This window comes from Mus caroli, unplaced genomic scaffold (assembly GCF_978045245.1).
Source record: "Mus caroli unplaced genomic scaffold, Mus_caroli_1 scaffold_1, whole genome shotgun sequence".
NCBI lineage: Eukaryota > Metazoa > Chordata > Mammalia > Rodentia > Muridae > Mus > Mus caroli.
The window spans coordinates 126,744,957-126,761,038 of NW_028227256.1; the positions used below are offsets into that span (position 1 = coordinate 126,744,957).

The 16,082-nt window shown below is 40.7% G+C and overlaps 1 protein-coding gene and 1 pseudogene across 1 annotated transcript in view; both read left to right on the plus strand.

Annotated features, from left to right (window-relative positions):
• Thsd7b (thrombospondin type 1 domain containing 7B) overlaps positions 1 to 16,082 on the plus strand; it is a 938,083-nt gene that overhangs the window by 907,872 nt on the left and 14,129 nt on the right. The window contains exons 22-26 of the mRNA XM_085840847.1: positions 6,996 to 7,155; positions 8,523 to 8,696; positions 8,794 to 8,889; positions 11,155 to 11,237; positions 13,690 to 13,882. Coding sequence (XP_085696973.1) covers positions 6,996 to 7,155; positions 8,523 to 8,696; positions 8,794 to 8,889; positions 11,155 to 11,237; positions 13,690 to 13,882 — 706 coding nt within the window. The remainder of the gene's footprint in view (positions 1 to 6,995; positions 7,156 to 8,522; positions 8,697 to 8,793; positions 8,890 to 11,154; positions 11,238 to 13,689; positions 13,883 to 16,082) is intronic.
• LOC110297873 (TIM double twin CX3C motif protein pseudogene) lies at positions 14,578 to 14,994 on the plus strand (annotated as a pseudogene).

Below are 16,082 nucleotides of genomic sequence, written 5' to 3' on the forward strand. Positions count from 1 at the left end.
TGCAAAGCACTTGTCTCATCAAATACAGTGATTAAATAAATTACACAGCACCAGGTTCTGGGCACATGCTATTTTTAACGTAACGGAGAACATGGAAAAATGTAAGCAAGTGAGTTAGTTTCACACAGAGTGACACTGCTAAGAGTCTAAACAGCCATTCATTAGACACTGATTATAATAAGCTAGGTCACAAAACTGCCAATATCGTCAGCATCCTCAAGAATTCTGTGTTTTTTATTCCTTTGCTTGCTGAGAATATTAAAGAATTCTTTAATTAAGCAAAACCCTGACTCTGTAGAAATGCACAGCTTGCTTTAGATTGTGTCTCTTGAAAGTTAACTTTCAGCTTTGACAATGCCTTGCAAATAGACAGAGATGACAAGGGGGTGAAAGCTATATTCTAACATTATTACACTAACCAAGGTTACTACCCTTCCTCACTAATTGCTTTTTTATTGGCCTGAGCTATAAATGCTGAGTGACATCATCCTATGTCACAGACCCTGAGCTTGTGCTTGATCAGCAAAGATCTGCTACTGTGTGCTCTCTCTGGCTCCTGACTTAAGTAAAAGTGCATTGATTTTCTTTATTTCTGCCTTTTACTAGTTTATCCTTCAGTTCATATTCTGGAGCATATTTTAATTAAGCAACAATAATTTTGACTACACATTAAGAAATCTCCCCTGAGTGTTCTCATAAAGATGTTTAGTGCCCCTGCCCTGGATGACCATGTTGAGCAGCTTGGTAATCCTGCTGAAATTAAATGCCCGTGTTTCTTAACAGGTCTCAGAGGAGCAGAGTGATATGGTCCACTTGTTCCCTGTTCCTGTTTTGTCTTGTTTTGTGTTTTGAAGATAAGGTCGTCATGCAAATTGATGAATTCAGAAATAACCTAATGACTCTAAGTCTACTCGTCTGAAGATCTCTCTGAAGTCTTTGGCAATCTGAAATATTATCTGAAATGACTGAAATCGAGAAAAAGGATAAGATAGTTCCCTTATAATTATGATAACTTTGAAAGAGCAAATAGGGAGTATAAGGAGCCATTGTGGGACCAGGGTGAGAAGAGTTAACAAAACCAGAAGGCAGAGGGTAAGAAAGAGGGAGAGACTTGGAGACAGAGAATGGCTACACTCCAAGCCTTACCCAGCATGCACTTTTGTTCTATCTGCCTTTGCACCTTCTCTTTCCCTTCTCAGGTATCAGCAGCTTTTAGTCTTTGATAAAGTCCAGCAATTTATCTCACAGGATCATGTTGGACAAATGCCCAATGGAAGCTGTTAGCTGTTCATGTTCACCTTCTGCTAGAACCACAGGGACAAAGATGAGTGGTGACCATGGTGTGGGTGCAGGGTAGTGGCTTCCCTGCTGTGGTACTAATTTAGATGCCCCAGGGACACATGGGAGCAATAGTTGGTTTTTGCCTCAGTAAACAGTAAAACTGCTTCAAATGCTAGACAGGCTGAGTCCTACCTACCAGCACTTAGTCAGGATGTCCTTACTATAGTTCACTTTATGCTTGGGTACCTACCTACACAGTCAATGTTCTTTCCCATGAGTCTGCAGTGGATTTGAAGCTGGTTAAAGACCTTGCAATCACTGACAGAAACAGATGCAGAGACCAACAGCCAAACATAGGCAAAACTCAGTGATTTCTGCAGAAAAGGGGGAGGAAACCTTGTAGGAACCAGAGCAGTCAGGGATATCACAAGAAAACCCACAGAACCAACAAATGTGGACTCACATGGGCTCACTAAAAGGGAAATGACAGCCAGGGAGCCTATGCGGTCTAACCTAGGCCCTCTGCATGTATGCTATAGTTCTGTAGCTTGGTCTTTTCATTGGATTCCTTAACATAGAGAGCAAGGGTTCTTTCTGATGGTTTTACTTGCTTTGGGGACCCATTTCCAACAACTGAGTTGCCTTGCCAAAGTGAAATGAGGTTCCTAGTCTACTACAACTTAATCTGCCATGTTTAGTTGATATCCCCGGGAAGCCTACCCTTTTCTGAAGAGAAAGGAAGAAAGAATGGATTTAGGGTGGGGTGAGAGTGGAGACTGGCAGGAGAGAAGAGAGGGGAAACTGCAGTAGAGACTTAATGTATTAAATATATGAAAATAAGTAAAGTTTAAAAAGCAGCAAAAAGTAAAATAAATAAAATAAAGGCGCTGCAATCACACACTCTTAGCTGCTGCCTTCCTCCATTTAGTGGATAAAGCCAGTCACTTAAAAGCAAAATAACTCAAAAGAAAAACTGTAATTAAAGCAGAGGTGCAAAAGAAAAGGCCCAGGGCAACCCCTGGCCGACTGTCCTGAGTTCCCAATGTATCTGACTTCTCTGAAGCCTGCTAATTCTTTGTGAAACAAAATACTCCTGATCTTGTCACTAAAGGGTCTCTTCTTAAATATGTAGCTAAGTTTTTGGCATTGCTGACTAAAATACATGCAGACCTTTCACACAAAGGAAGACTAACTCTCCCCCAACACTTCCCTACTTCCCCTGTCTGGGCGTGTTCTAACCCATTGGGGAATAGTGTGTCAATGGCTGCTTGACTTCTGGAAGTGTCAGGCAACAATAATGGAAGCTTGCAAATGGTACTGTGGATGTGACAAGACTGCCTCTGTTTTTCATAGAGAGACATTAGCAAAAAAAAAAAAAAAAGAAAAGAAAGGAAGGAAGGAAGGAAGGAAGGAAGGAAGGAAGGAAGGAAGGAAGGAAGGAAGGAAGATATGCTCACCTTCAGAACCTGTTAGCTCTACCTAAGTTCCTCAGCCACTAACGTCTTTTCATGAAGAGTTGAGATCCTGGAGTCTAGCAAACATAACATTGTTCACAGTTCTGGCAAGTTTTAGTTGGGTTTCTCCCCACCCCCACCCCCACCCCCACCCCCACCCTCACCCCCACCCCACCCTTGCCAATTATCTAAATGCTCAACACATCATTTTCTTATCTAGCTTATGAGAGTAGCCAATAGGCTGAATCCTGGGTGATCTCGCCATCAATTTTAACACCTTCAGACGCTCCAGTCCTTCATACAAATTGCTGTAGTATTTAAATATAACCTATATCTTCATTTCAGTATACATTAGTATTTCTTCATTAATTGTTTGCTAATTATTAAGTTATAAGTGATATGAAAACATTTGTTATACAGCATAAGAAATAGTGACAAGGGAAAAGAACTATGCAATTTCAGTCTGGAAGTATTTTATTTTTACAAAAATTTTAGTCTTCAATTGGTCAAATCTGAAACTGGATAACGTTGATTCTTGTAGATATTTTTAAATATCATATGAAATACTTAGCATAGTGCCTAATATAAATTAAGAGCTCAGTGAAATGTATTTGCTACCATAAATTTGATTAAACTGCAGTTATGTTTATTAGTGTCATCTGACCACATCTGGTAGAGGGGAAAATTCAATGTATACCAAACTCCACTAGTAATCAAAGCAGTGCAGTGGGTTGCGGAATGCTCTCTGGTTACCATCTTGCTCCAAGAAGCTGGGGTCTGCCTCCTGACTGTAGTGTGTAAATTCTGTACAGGGGAGCTTTGCCTCATGAATGAAAGTGTCATTCTGATGCTGATTTCTTTTCATATAGTAGCTGTCCTTAAAAGTGTAAGAGATTAAGGTTGAATATGGGCTGATCCCAGGATACACATCACGAGCTGATCACTGTTTATCTTGGTTTTTAAGATGATCCCCAGTGCAGGCTCGTTTCCTGCACCAATACACAAGCTGCCTGATGGAATAAAAAAAAAAAAAAAAGCCCTCATCAATTCATCCCCTCAGTTGAAGGTATCAGGTTTTTGAAAGCCTACATCTGCTGCAGCATCTTTAGACATGTTAGACATCTTTAGACATATAAAGTCCTTATACTCACTTACACAATCACACCTAGAAAATTCAGCAAAGCCATCTTCAAAATACTAAGTTATGAAGGAGCACTCCCCACCAGAAAGGAACTTGTGTTTATTCTTGTTATTTTCCATCTTTGGCAGTGAGTTTTTATTAGAACATTTGTTTTGAATGTTATGCTGTGAGTTGATATTAAACTCCTCTCCAAAATGGCATCTAGGCCTAAAACTATGGTACTTTTCATAGATAAATACTGCAAGAGAAGCAGTGATAAGACCTTGATAGATCTGGTTTGGGATATCACTCTGCTGTGGAGTGTCTCGGCTTCATAACTCTTATATTGAAGACTGTCTGCTGATTTAAGAGAAGAGGGATAACCGTGGGGGGGGGGGAGTTGGAAGGTTCTGTCCTCATGAAAGACCTGAGGGAGCTGTCCTATTGCCACTGAGGACATGTAGAAGTCCCATCTATAATGAACTACTCATTTGCGCCTTAATCTTGAATATCTTAAACTCCCATGAGCAGTTTGTATCCACCACTTATAAATTACTCAGCCTAAGGTATTTTGTTATAGTAGCATGATCAGACTCCTCAATCAACCAACTATAATTGCTATTAAGTTTTTATTATCTAATAAAGTGTTGTTATAAATAATAAATTGGTGTTGCCAATTTATATACTGCCTTAGAGTCTTTGTGCTTTAAACTGCTGTACTTTAAATTCCCCAAAATTGAAACTTTCATTTTTTTGCCAGTTGACCATTTTATTTATCCTCCAAGATCCCCAGACGATATATGAAATTTTATAATATTGAACCTAGCATTTAGTATGATTTTCCTATACATTAGTGCCTATAATAAAGTGTATTTCTAAGTTGCACACACTGGGAGAAGAGTAGCCTATAAGTGATTAGAACAAGAACTAAAGCCATGGATTCCCTCCAGGTACACTCCTTGGTGGGTGGTCTAGACTCTGGGAGAACTTGGTGAGATACATGATTCCAGAGACATATGTAGCAGAGGATGGCCTTAGTTGAAAGCAATAGGAGGGGAGACCCTTGATCCCGGGGAGGTTTAATGCCCCAGCATAGGGGGATGCAGGAGCGATGGGGCAGGAGAGCATGAGTGGGTGGGGAAGCACACTCATACAAGCAAAGCGGAGGGGGAGGGCAGATATGGGATAGGGGGTTGGTGGTGGGTTAACCAGGAAGTGGAACTTCATTTGAAATATAGACAAATGGAATAGTAAATAAATAAATAAATAAATAAAACAAAGACTACAATATAGACCCAGGAGATTACATTAGTTCCTTGCTCTTTTGAACCATTATTAAATACATAAAGCCTACAAGAACGCAGGCATTGTTACATCACAATATTTGATCTGATGACCAGGATGACTGCCACATGACTGACAGGCAGTGGGAACAGTCTGAACCTGTTCAAAAACTGGTGATTCATATTTTGCCTGAGACAGGATGGGGCAGAAATAACCCATCATGTTCTTGAGAATGGCATAAGTTAAACACTTATGAAGCTTATTTCTGGAATTTAATGCTTTTGGATCACAGTTAACTATAGCTAACTGAATTCTCACTACTGCATGTTATTATCCTTGACTTGCCTTGTGTGGAAAGCACCCAAGCTGGTGGTCTGTGCCATCTTTTCTCTCTGGCAGCCACCATGAGCTCCCTTGATGCCCTGAAGCTTGAAACCTTGCCTGGCGAATGCCAGCTGGCCCATAGGGGACAGACACCTACTCCATGCCCAGAATCAATGATATCCTGACTACTTGGACTGGCACTTTTATCATTTTGCACTTCTGCTTCTGCAAGAGCTGTAGTGTCTCCAAAGTCCAGGCACTGCAGTATTTATCCTCTGTAGATAAGAAGGACCAAGAAAGGGATTCCTATTGTAGAGGGTTGTACATCTATCATCTAAATGAAGCCATAGTCTCATTCCCTGCCCTGCCTCTTCACAGAAAAGACATACAGGGTAATCAAAATAACAAAAGGAAATAGAAAACTAGCTCTCTACCAGTTTGGGGACTTAATAGACATGAATTAAACGTGGTTATATAGGAAAATTGATACCAGAATGAATACTGGTCAGTGGACATAGGATTCACAGAGTGTCTGGCATTACGAATGCCTCCCCTGTACCTCGGATCCTTTATCTGTATGGGTAGTATTGAGGTATGGGATGCCACATCTGGATGGCATTATGAGTGACCCCAACACATTTGCAGTTGCTTGTGACATCGAAGCCAGTGTGTTAAGTAAGTACGACCTGGGTTTTCTTTCCTTCCTTTTTTGCTTTAGTTCTATCTGGACCCCCCCCCCCCTCCACTGGCATTCTAGCACAGAGCATCCTTTACCTTAAAGCTCCACCTCCAGCTCTGCTTCCTAGGTATATGTGAGCTAATGTAGCTGTCAGCTGAAGTCATCCAAATGTCCAAAGAACTTCCTTCTGAGAGACCAACACCTTATCAAAATCCTGGTGAAGATACCCATCTCCTGAGTGTCTGCCAAAATCTTTAAGAACAGGATAATTTCCCTCAGCAGACACTTGGGCTCTGTAACCACCAAGCCCTTTAACTCTCCATTTCTGTTTCTATGAGGCACTGTATGAATGTCCCTTGTTGCCCAGCTTTCTGAGTGACACTGGCCTGAAACATCCTCAGAGCATTTTACTCAGGACAGGTGCCAAGCTGGGAAAAATCACTTTGAAGAGCAACAGAGAAAAATCAGTTTTATTTTATTCCCAACTGATCCATGCGAGAAAAGAAGAACCAAATTCGACAACGAAAAAAAATTAGGAAAATTAAAGAGAAATTCCTACCCTGGGGCTGTGCATGTTCTCTGGGAGATGCTTGTACATCAGACTATGTTCAGAGAGACAAATCATGCATTTTCTCTCATTTTGGCATTTATATCCATGTCTTATACTGGGGACGTAACATCTAAAGCACGTGTTTGTGTTTCTACGTCACTTCCCCTGTCAACCCCTGAAATTCAGTGATGCTTTGTGGTCATGAGGGAATTCTAAAAAGAGGGAAGATGCTGTGTATCCTGAGGGTTTCCTTGGAGACTCTGACTATTTGGCTAATTCTGGGGGCATCCTTTCTTCTCTTAGGGCGGAGATTGTGGAGAAGGAGTCCAGGTGCGCAGCTTCTCCTGCGTGGTCCACAATGGCTCAATATCCCACACAGCTGTCCCTGTGGAGGAGGCCCTGTGTGGAGAAGTACCCTTCCAAGAAGGAATCCTGAAGCAGCTGTGCTCTGTGCCCTGCCCAGGTGTGCAATGAGCAGCACCCCCCGATGGTGATCTCGTTTAATTTTTATTTACACTGATATTTTTTTACCTTCAAAAAGCTCTCGTATATCAATATTGAATTAATTATTTGATTTAATGTTGTTTGGACTGTGGGTATAGAAACATTTTAAAAGACACTAAGTGAGGGAGAAAGAAAGAAAGAAAGAAAGAAAGAAAGAAAGAAAGAAAGAAAGAAAGAAAGGAAGGAAGGAAGGAAGGAAGGAAGGAAGGAAGGAAGGAAGGAAGGAAGGAAGGAAGGAAGGAAGGAAGGAAGGAAGGAAGGGAAAGAAGGAAGGAAAGAAAGAAAGAAAGAAAGAAAGAAAGAAAGAAAGAAAGAAAGAAAGAAAGAAAGAAAGAAAGAGCAACACTGGCTTTTAAAACAAAAACTCTGCTTTTATTTTAAAATGGAATCCCATCCCATTTCACTCGCCTCAGTGAGCAGTGGGCTCAGCATCTAGATAACAGTTTGGTCCAGCAATGTCTCCACATCTCCAACACTCAGAATGCTGATGGGATCTGGAGACTGATGATGCTGGGAGACAGCCCAGCAAGAGTGGGACCCTGTGAGTTCACCCTGTGAACAGTCAGGTTCTGTGTAGATGGGAAGATCATTACGAGAAACAAAATGATTCCTTTATTTTAATGCTAACAATGCAATTCAGCTTACATTGAGTAATTTAAGGTCTCAAAATACCAGCTGACAGTACAATGTGTATGTGCATGCATGTGTGCATTTACATATTACATATACACATGTAGATTTAAGTGTACATCATTCACATGTAAATGTTTATGTTTAAAGTATGTGCCATTTGTCTATTCTGTATGTTTACATGGACAAATCAATGTGCCTACGCATAGGGTACTTAAGTAATCTATTCCATGGTTTCTGTGCACATCCATTTTGTAATGTTACCCGGCTCTTTGAGAACTGAGTCATTATAGTCTTTATATCTTCGTTTTAATTTTTGTTTTATTTTCCTCTTATTGAAAATAGATTTGTTTTATACAATTTATTCTGGGTGCTATTTACCTTCCACCAACTCCTAGATCCTCCCCACCTCCCCTCCAGCAGCCACATTATGCTCAAGTTGTAACTACTATAACTTGAACCAGAGTTATCTATGGCAATCTCATTTTTGCACTCTTTTGCTAACCTAACTATAAATTATTTCACCAATATTAGTGCTTTCAGACTGGAAACACTAAATCTTTGTCCCTACACTTCTACTACATGCCTTCTTGCATGCCCCCCTTGCATCCCCCTTTGCATACCCCATTCCTGTCATGGATGTCTAGCCCCTGTTCTCACAATGTTCCTCCTGCCCTGCACTATGTGACTATCCAGGAGACTGCCACATTACCCCATGGTCTGAGTGGAGCAAGTGTGAGCTATCCTGCATTGATGGAAGAAGCTTCGAGACCACAGGCCGCCAATCTAGGTCAAGGACATTCATAATCCAGTCTTTCGAGAATCAAGATAGCTGCCCCCAACAGGTTCTAGAAACACGACCATGCACAGGTACCAGGACCATGTTTCAGTGCTTTAGTATTCATTGATGCTCATTCTGTTGATAAGAGAGATATGATGGGATTACTGATTTCATATTCACTTGCAGGTGGCAAATGTTATCACTACATATGGAAAGCAAGTCTTTGGAACAATAATGAGCGGACTGTGTGGTGCCAGCGCTCAGATGGCCTTAATGTCACAGGTACTCCTTCCTAAGATTCATGTGGAGACTTCAAAAGGCTCCCACAGTGTGCTTCTGTTGAAGAATTCACTTATAAATTGAAGCAAGGTGGAAGAGCAGGTGGCTTAGATGGTCTTCATGGCAGGTTTTCATTAGGCCCTCACTTCCATCTTTGAAATCAACAATTCTATGTGATGAGATAGTAAAGTGTTTAAGCCAAGCAGATCAGTCCTAAACACAATGAAATAGTCCTAAATTCATGATCTCTGATAAATCCTAGGAAGATGCTTGCTTGTTTAAAATGGTGTTCTCTAAAATGTTAAACGCTGTGCCATCTCAGCCAGGACACAGAGAGGGATCCACTGAGCATCAGCTCCAGTCCTTCCCATGTTCCTTCCACATGCTTCACGCCACTCTCCTCTGCAGCTGAGATTCACAGAGCTGATAAACATACAATTTTTAAATTGAAATGTTTTGTGCTAACGATGCAATGAGAAACATTTACGTTATGGATGTTCGTGTTTACCCACTGCAGGCTGATTTAGAATGTATTCCTACTTAGGGCAATTACTTAATGCCTAAAAATAGTCTGAAGGAAACACTCCTTATTCTTAAAAGTGGGTACAATTTGATTGTACAAATGGTTTTCTCAATAATTTTAAAGATTTTTTGATGTCCCCTTGTCAAAGCAAATTAAATTGACATTGATTTTTCTTTAGTACTGCAACTGACAAAGAGCCTTATGCAAGAAGTATACAACAGCTGGAGAATCACAGCCCCCCACCCTTTTCCTGTTTACGTGCCTTCACATTATTGGTATTAAGCCATAGTGCAATCCATACAGTAGTTTATTTTGAGATACCTTGTTTTGTCATTTTGTAAGTTGTTAAAACTAAGTACACTGTAAGCATGCCTACCTAGGAACGAAAGAAAGCCTCCTCCTCCTCCTCCTCCTCCTCCTCCATCCATGTCAGAGAGCTTACACAGTAGAGGGCTATGCTGGCCCAATGGACCTTCTCAGTGCACAGCATGAGGCCACTAGACAAGTAAGCTTGGACTATTGGCATCACCTGGTAAATACGACTACAGCCTAATTTCACTCTTGAAATCTAAAAGCTGTGTTCTATAATCTCTGTGAGTTGGAGTAGTCCTCTCTGGAGACCTGTAGCTTGAAGAGCAGATGTCCTCTCCCCAGACATGATTGTAAAATAGGCAGGTCCTGTGTGGTCATTACCACTGAAATCCACATGACCAGTTTCAACTCCAGGTGCTACCTCTAGACTGCAGTGGCTTTGTGTCTTGTTTTGTTTTGAATTCTGGTACTTGTTATTTGTCTAATTTTTTCAGCAGTAGTGACAACCTAGCTGCTTCATTCCCTGAATATGTCTAAGCCTGACACTTCCTGTATTGCCTTGAGCCTGAAGCCTTTTTGCTAGCTGCCACACCATAAAGTGTAATTAGTTCACAAGTATTGCATTGCAACGACTAGAGCCTATAAATTCGCCTGACATCATAGGAATACAGTTTAAACACTACCCTTAAGTGCATCAACTTCTCAAACTAATTATCTTGAAACTTAATGTCTGTTACTGCTTTGAATCAAGAAAGACAAAACCAAAACCATTATAGTACAGGGGTGGATTTCAGGCTGTGAGACACATGCCAGTTTTGTATACTCAGATATGTGCCTAATACCTGCATGTGCTATGTAAGACATCAGACTGTTCATCCTAGACTTTATGCTTTTGCTTCTACACACATGCTGAAGGGGAAGATCCGTATGTCACTGTGTATGTTCATTATGCCTGGTTCATATAAAAATCCTTGCCTCAGGGCTTGGCCCTGTGGCCCCTGGAGCAATAGTAATTTGGCTTTTGGATTCAACCTAGTATGTAGCTGGGTTACCCAGGAGCTGGAGGGACAATGTATGCATAGAATGAGTCTCTAAGCAGCTGTGTTTGCTACTCCTGAACCCAAATAGTGATGCCATCAATTCTTGTACTGATCTGGGTGCTCACAGGCTTTGCCCTCAATTATAGACCCATGATAGACTCTCAATGCCAATGAACATGGAAAAAACACTATAAATGTCTCATTTTCAGCACATCCTGGAGTGACTACTAAGCTAGGATTGTAGCACATAGCTGACATGTGCATTTAAGCCATGATAAAATAATAATGATGTTATCAATAATAACTAGGTCCCCAGTATGAAGAGGAAGAGAAAACTTTTAAATATGACGATAGTAGATAAACCTGCAAATAACAGTAATATTTTCTTTGTAGGTGGCTGCTCCCCTCAGGCACGCCCTGCTGCTATTCGGCAATGCATTCCAGCGTGCAAAAAACCTTTCTCCTACTGCACGCAGGTGAGTTTCATGCTGGGCTCCCCTACATGAATTACAATTTCAGTGATATATATGTATATGTATGTATATGTATATATATATACACACACACACACACATATATGTACACACACACACACACACACACAGAGTAGTGTGGGTCCTGTACCTCTGCTAACGCCAGGCAGCAATTTTATGTGCCTACATCGCCATCTAGAGACACTTGGAGGGAGAACAATTGCCAAGACAGCAGCTTATCCAATCTACCTTCCAGCTAATTAATGCTCTATCTACCAATACCTGGTTTTAGTTAACTTATGCATTCCATTATCAGCATTTCATGCAAGTGAGCTGTTTTGAAATATGTCCATGCTGTTCCTACCTGATAATATGTATTTTTAAAAATTTGTTGTACTACAATGTTTATAGAGTTTTTAGTTTGCTAAAAACTAGCTTAAACATATGACCATGACTGGAAAAAAATGCTGTGTGTCTTTGTCTTTGTATGTGTTTGTGCATGTGTGGTGTGTGTGTGTATGCGTGTGTGTGTGTGTGTGTGTGTGTATCTATGTGTTCTCTGTGTGTATGTGTGTGTGTGTGTGTTTGGGGGGTGTATATATGCATATACATGCATATCTCTCTTTTTTTAGAGCAGGATTTTTTGGGTGTTTTCTCCCCCATCTCTTCCACATACTTCTGGTTGGGAACTTTTGTCAAATGCACATGGTATTGTAATTAGTGGGTATTACTAGTTGCAATGCATATATAATATTTTAAAGCTGTGTTGCATTTCTTAAAGAAGCAGGTTTCTTCTTACAATGTATGTATCCAAAAAAACAATGCAATGAGGAAACTTAAGTATTCAGTCATATTTTATGACTCTTCTAATTCAAGATGGGTTAATTCTTTACCACAGAAAAGACATGGGTAGGTCTACAGAAAACAAATAAACAAACAAAAAAAAGCAGAAGAAATAAATTTATTTGGCCTCACAATGTTTGCAAAGTATAAGTTGCCCTTACCCAGCCTTATGGACACTTAATAAACCTAAATAACTCTCCCCTAAGCCCTTGGCACATACACCTAACTAGATACAGCTTTTTTCTCAGACTAAGAATAGAGATTCATCTTGTAAAGATGGCTTCAATAATGCCACCATGTGATAACTTCCATCAACTGAAAATACAGAGCATTGTTATAGCTTTGTCCTGCACTGAACTGTGGGCAGTTAGTTATGGCATTTGCTTCTTTGGCTGCCATCTGTCCTTTTGTAGAGCATCAAGGTGCCTTATTCAGTTTCAGTAGCTATTGCTCCTTAAAATCAAATTCAGTCAACAACTGATAATCCCAGCAAGATGAACTGGATTGGCATAAGTGACTATATGAGGTAGAGATCTGTTCAGAAAATGCCAGAAGGTGTAAAGACAGAGTCATAAAGACTGATAATCACACCCTTCTTCTTTTCTCTCATTTCCCAGTGTCTGTCTATTGGACTAAGAGGAATTACTTTCTGATTCACTTCCCAAGACAGATAGGAAGCCTTGTCTATCATCGTTCATCATAGTCAGCTTGTCCAAGATACTCATTATACATGAAAGTGACCAGAAACTACAAAAGCAAATATAAAGAACACATTGTCATGATGTCAAGCAGGGATTGTTATAATATGACACTCTAGTTACGATAATGAAGAGTAATTGAGGGAGATGGATAGATGGCATATTTCCCTTAAATGTGATTTTAATAAAGTGTCTTTTCTCTACCTGGACCTCCCTCCTAGGAGCAGAACAGCCGTCATGACTAGTTCAGCACCAAGGGTACAGGGGATAACGGCATTGAGTATGTGGGGTAATGACAGCACTCAGGCATCACCTAATTCAAAGGAAATGTCTGCATAGACCTGTGGCTTTCCCTTGTATTAAGAAGAGAAAGCTGAAACCTATAAGCTGGTGTCCAAAACTAGTGAAGGAAAATTAAAGATGAAACTTTGATAAAATGCCATAAGCATCTCTAAAAGAGAAGAAATGCCATATTAATACACCCTACTCTCAGAGAACTTTGATGTCATCTTTGGAAAAAAATCTGAATTATAAGCACATTAGAAAGACCTGGCAAAGAGTGGGGGATACCCCACTCAGAGAAGGGAAAGAGGGGATGGGGGAATGGTGGTGGGAGGGACGACCGGGAGGGGACAGTGAGTGGAATGTAAAGTGAGTAATTAAAATAAGTAAATAAATAAATAATAAATATAAATTATAAAAAGAAAGATCTGGCAAGTTATTTAATGCTGACATTGGGGTGTAGAAAATTGGATTATGGATTATTGGATTTATCCCTTTGGTAAATCAGTTGCTGAAACTCCTGGATTTCCAAGACATACAAAGATAAATATTAAGTGATTTCACTGATATTTGAATACTGTGTTCATTTTCACAACTCCTATGTAACCACCAATGTATTTTCTGTACTATAGGGAGGAGTCTGTGGCTGTGAGAAGGGATACACAGAGATAATGAGATCAAGTGGCTTCCTGGATTACTGCATGAAGGTACCTGGCTTGGAGGATAAAAAAGCTGATGTGAAAAACCTCTCTGGGAAAAATAGACCTGTGAATTCCAAAATACATGATATTTTTAAAGGATGGTCTCTCCAACCTCTGGACCCAGGTGTGTTTCCATTGTGAATAAGGGATGCAAATTTTCTTCTGGTGAGCTTTTACTGTGGCCATCTCTCCCTGTGGAAGGAATGGAAGGAGGGAAGGAAAGAAGGACAAAGGACATGGTTTAGCTCAAGGCTTCTCAGATTTGAGAGGTTCGTGTATGGTCCTATTTAAGCATAAAGCATTTTCATGGATGCTTATTAGCCTGTCAATCACAGTCTAAGTGGTAGTGAGCTAGGAACAAGGTAGTGTCTTGGGAAAATATCTTTTACTTGTAATTGTTGCTGCTTCTACAACTGGATTTGTGCATTTAAATATAATTAAAGGAGAAATTGGAATAGGATCATACAAACTTACAGGAAATGCCCACAGACCTGTTGTGGTTTTAAAGGCACTGGGGAGGTGGTAAGGAGATCCAGTTTTTGAGAGAAGTGGGCCTTTCAAATACTGTGGTTTAAACCACCTGCTTTCAAACAAGTGTGACTTCATAATGGCTCTGTCTTGGTTGCTTTACCTATAAAAATCAGTGTAATGATCCACTTTGCAGGATTGTCCTGGGCAGGGCAAGCATCCAGCCTCTAGGGCTCACAAATTAGTGTTTATTATGAACAGGAAAGAAAATGTGCTGAATGACATCCAAACACCTACCAAACACCATCAGCCTTGTTGGAGAGATTAAGAAACTCAAACCTGAGGGTCGCCATGGCGGAGGTGCAGCAACTCCGAGTGCAGGAGGCTGTGGACGCCATGGTGAAAAGTGTGGAGATAGAGAACATCCGGAAGATGCAGGGCCTTGTGTTCTGGTGCAGCGCCAACTGCTGTGAAGACACCCAAGCATCTATGCAGCAGGTGCACCAATGCATCAAGTGCTACCATGCGCCTCTGGCTCAAGCCCAGGCTCTGGTCACAAGAGAGCTGGAAAGGTTCAAGGACCGCTTGGCCCGCTGCACCATGCATTGCAATGACAAAGCCAAAGACTCAATGGAAGCAGGAACTAAGGAGCTTCAGGTGAAGCGACAGCTAGACAGCTGTGTGGCCAAGTGTGTGGATGACCACATGCACCTCATCCCAACAATGACCAAGAAGATGAAGGAGTCTCTGTCATCCATCAGAAAATAAAATTGTTTGGCAGTGACCATTCAGACTGAGGGCAAGTTATTTAAAAGGAAGAATGAGACTTTAATATGTTAAGCAATGTTTATGAATGAGGAAAACTTAGATACAGCAAGTTCCAGGCAAATGCTGCTCACTGCTGGATACTAGTTCCTTTACATCCGAATCATAGAAGGTGAAGTGGGAAGAAGCTGGTGCTAAGATTTGGATCGCAGATAGCTCAGAGGAGAGGTCTAGATCCTAAATATTCATATGCAAGTGTCTATTCTGTAGTAGAGATCAACCTTCTACAAAGAGCTGAGTTTCTTACTACAAGCATCCAGGCTGGTAGCTCTCTTCAACCTGCTGATAAAATCTGAGGAGAGGTGCTTCTCCTCAGAGAAGCTTGACAAATCCTGTTGACCAGAAGTATCACCACACCACCTTGCATATGCTGGGAAACAAAACCCAGTAGGTTAGGAATTTAGAGGAAAGGATTTCCTTTTCAAATCTATATTTTGCTTAGTTTTGTCTTATATGCAGGGCACACTGGATCTAAGATACAGGAGGTGGAGTGCTTTGAGTCACTTCTAAAGGTTCCTGGTATTATGTACCGCCAAGATGAGAATGTCCATTTCTTCAAATTCTGTTACTCTAGAAGCCCCTGAAGAAGCTGGACAGTGTCACACAGTGAACATGGGAAACAGCCTCCCTCACTGACTTGTGCAGCAAAGTGACACATCCTTATGAAAAGCAAGGTAGTTGGCTGTCACTCACATGCCAGTGGCTGAAAATAAACAGTAACTAGGAATTGTCGAGAAGTGTGAACCCAGTATTAATCAGCTCTGAATTTACAGAGCCTTACAGCAACAAGAAGGCCAGAAAGTGAGCAACTTGGGCCACAGAAAGCTAGGACCACTGTAGAGCAAGAGAGGCACACACTTTCTTGACAAATGCCATTTTTGCTTGGGTTTATTTATTTGTTTATTTATTTATTTATTTAGCAGTGTTGCTAAATAAGGCCCAACATAGCACCTTATCTTTTGGATAAGTACTATGTTGTATTAATACCAATTAATTACTTGAAACAGTGATACATCTGTTTCTTTGCTGTG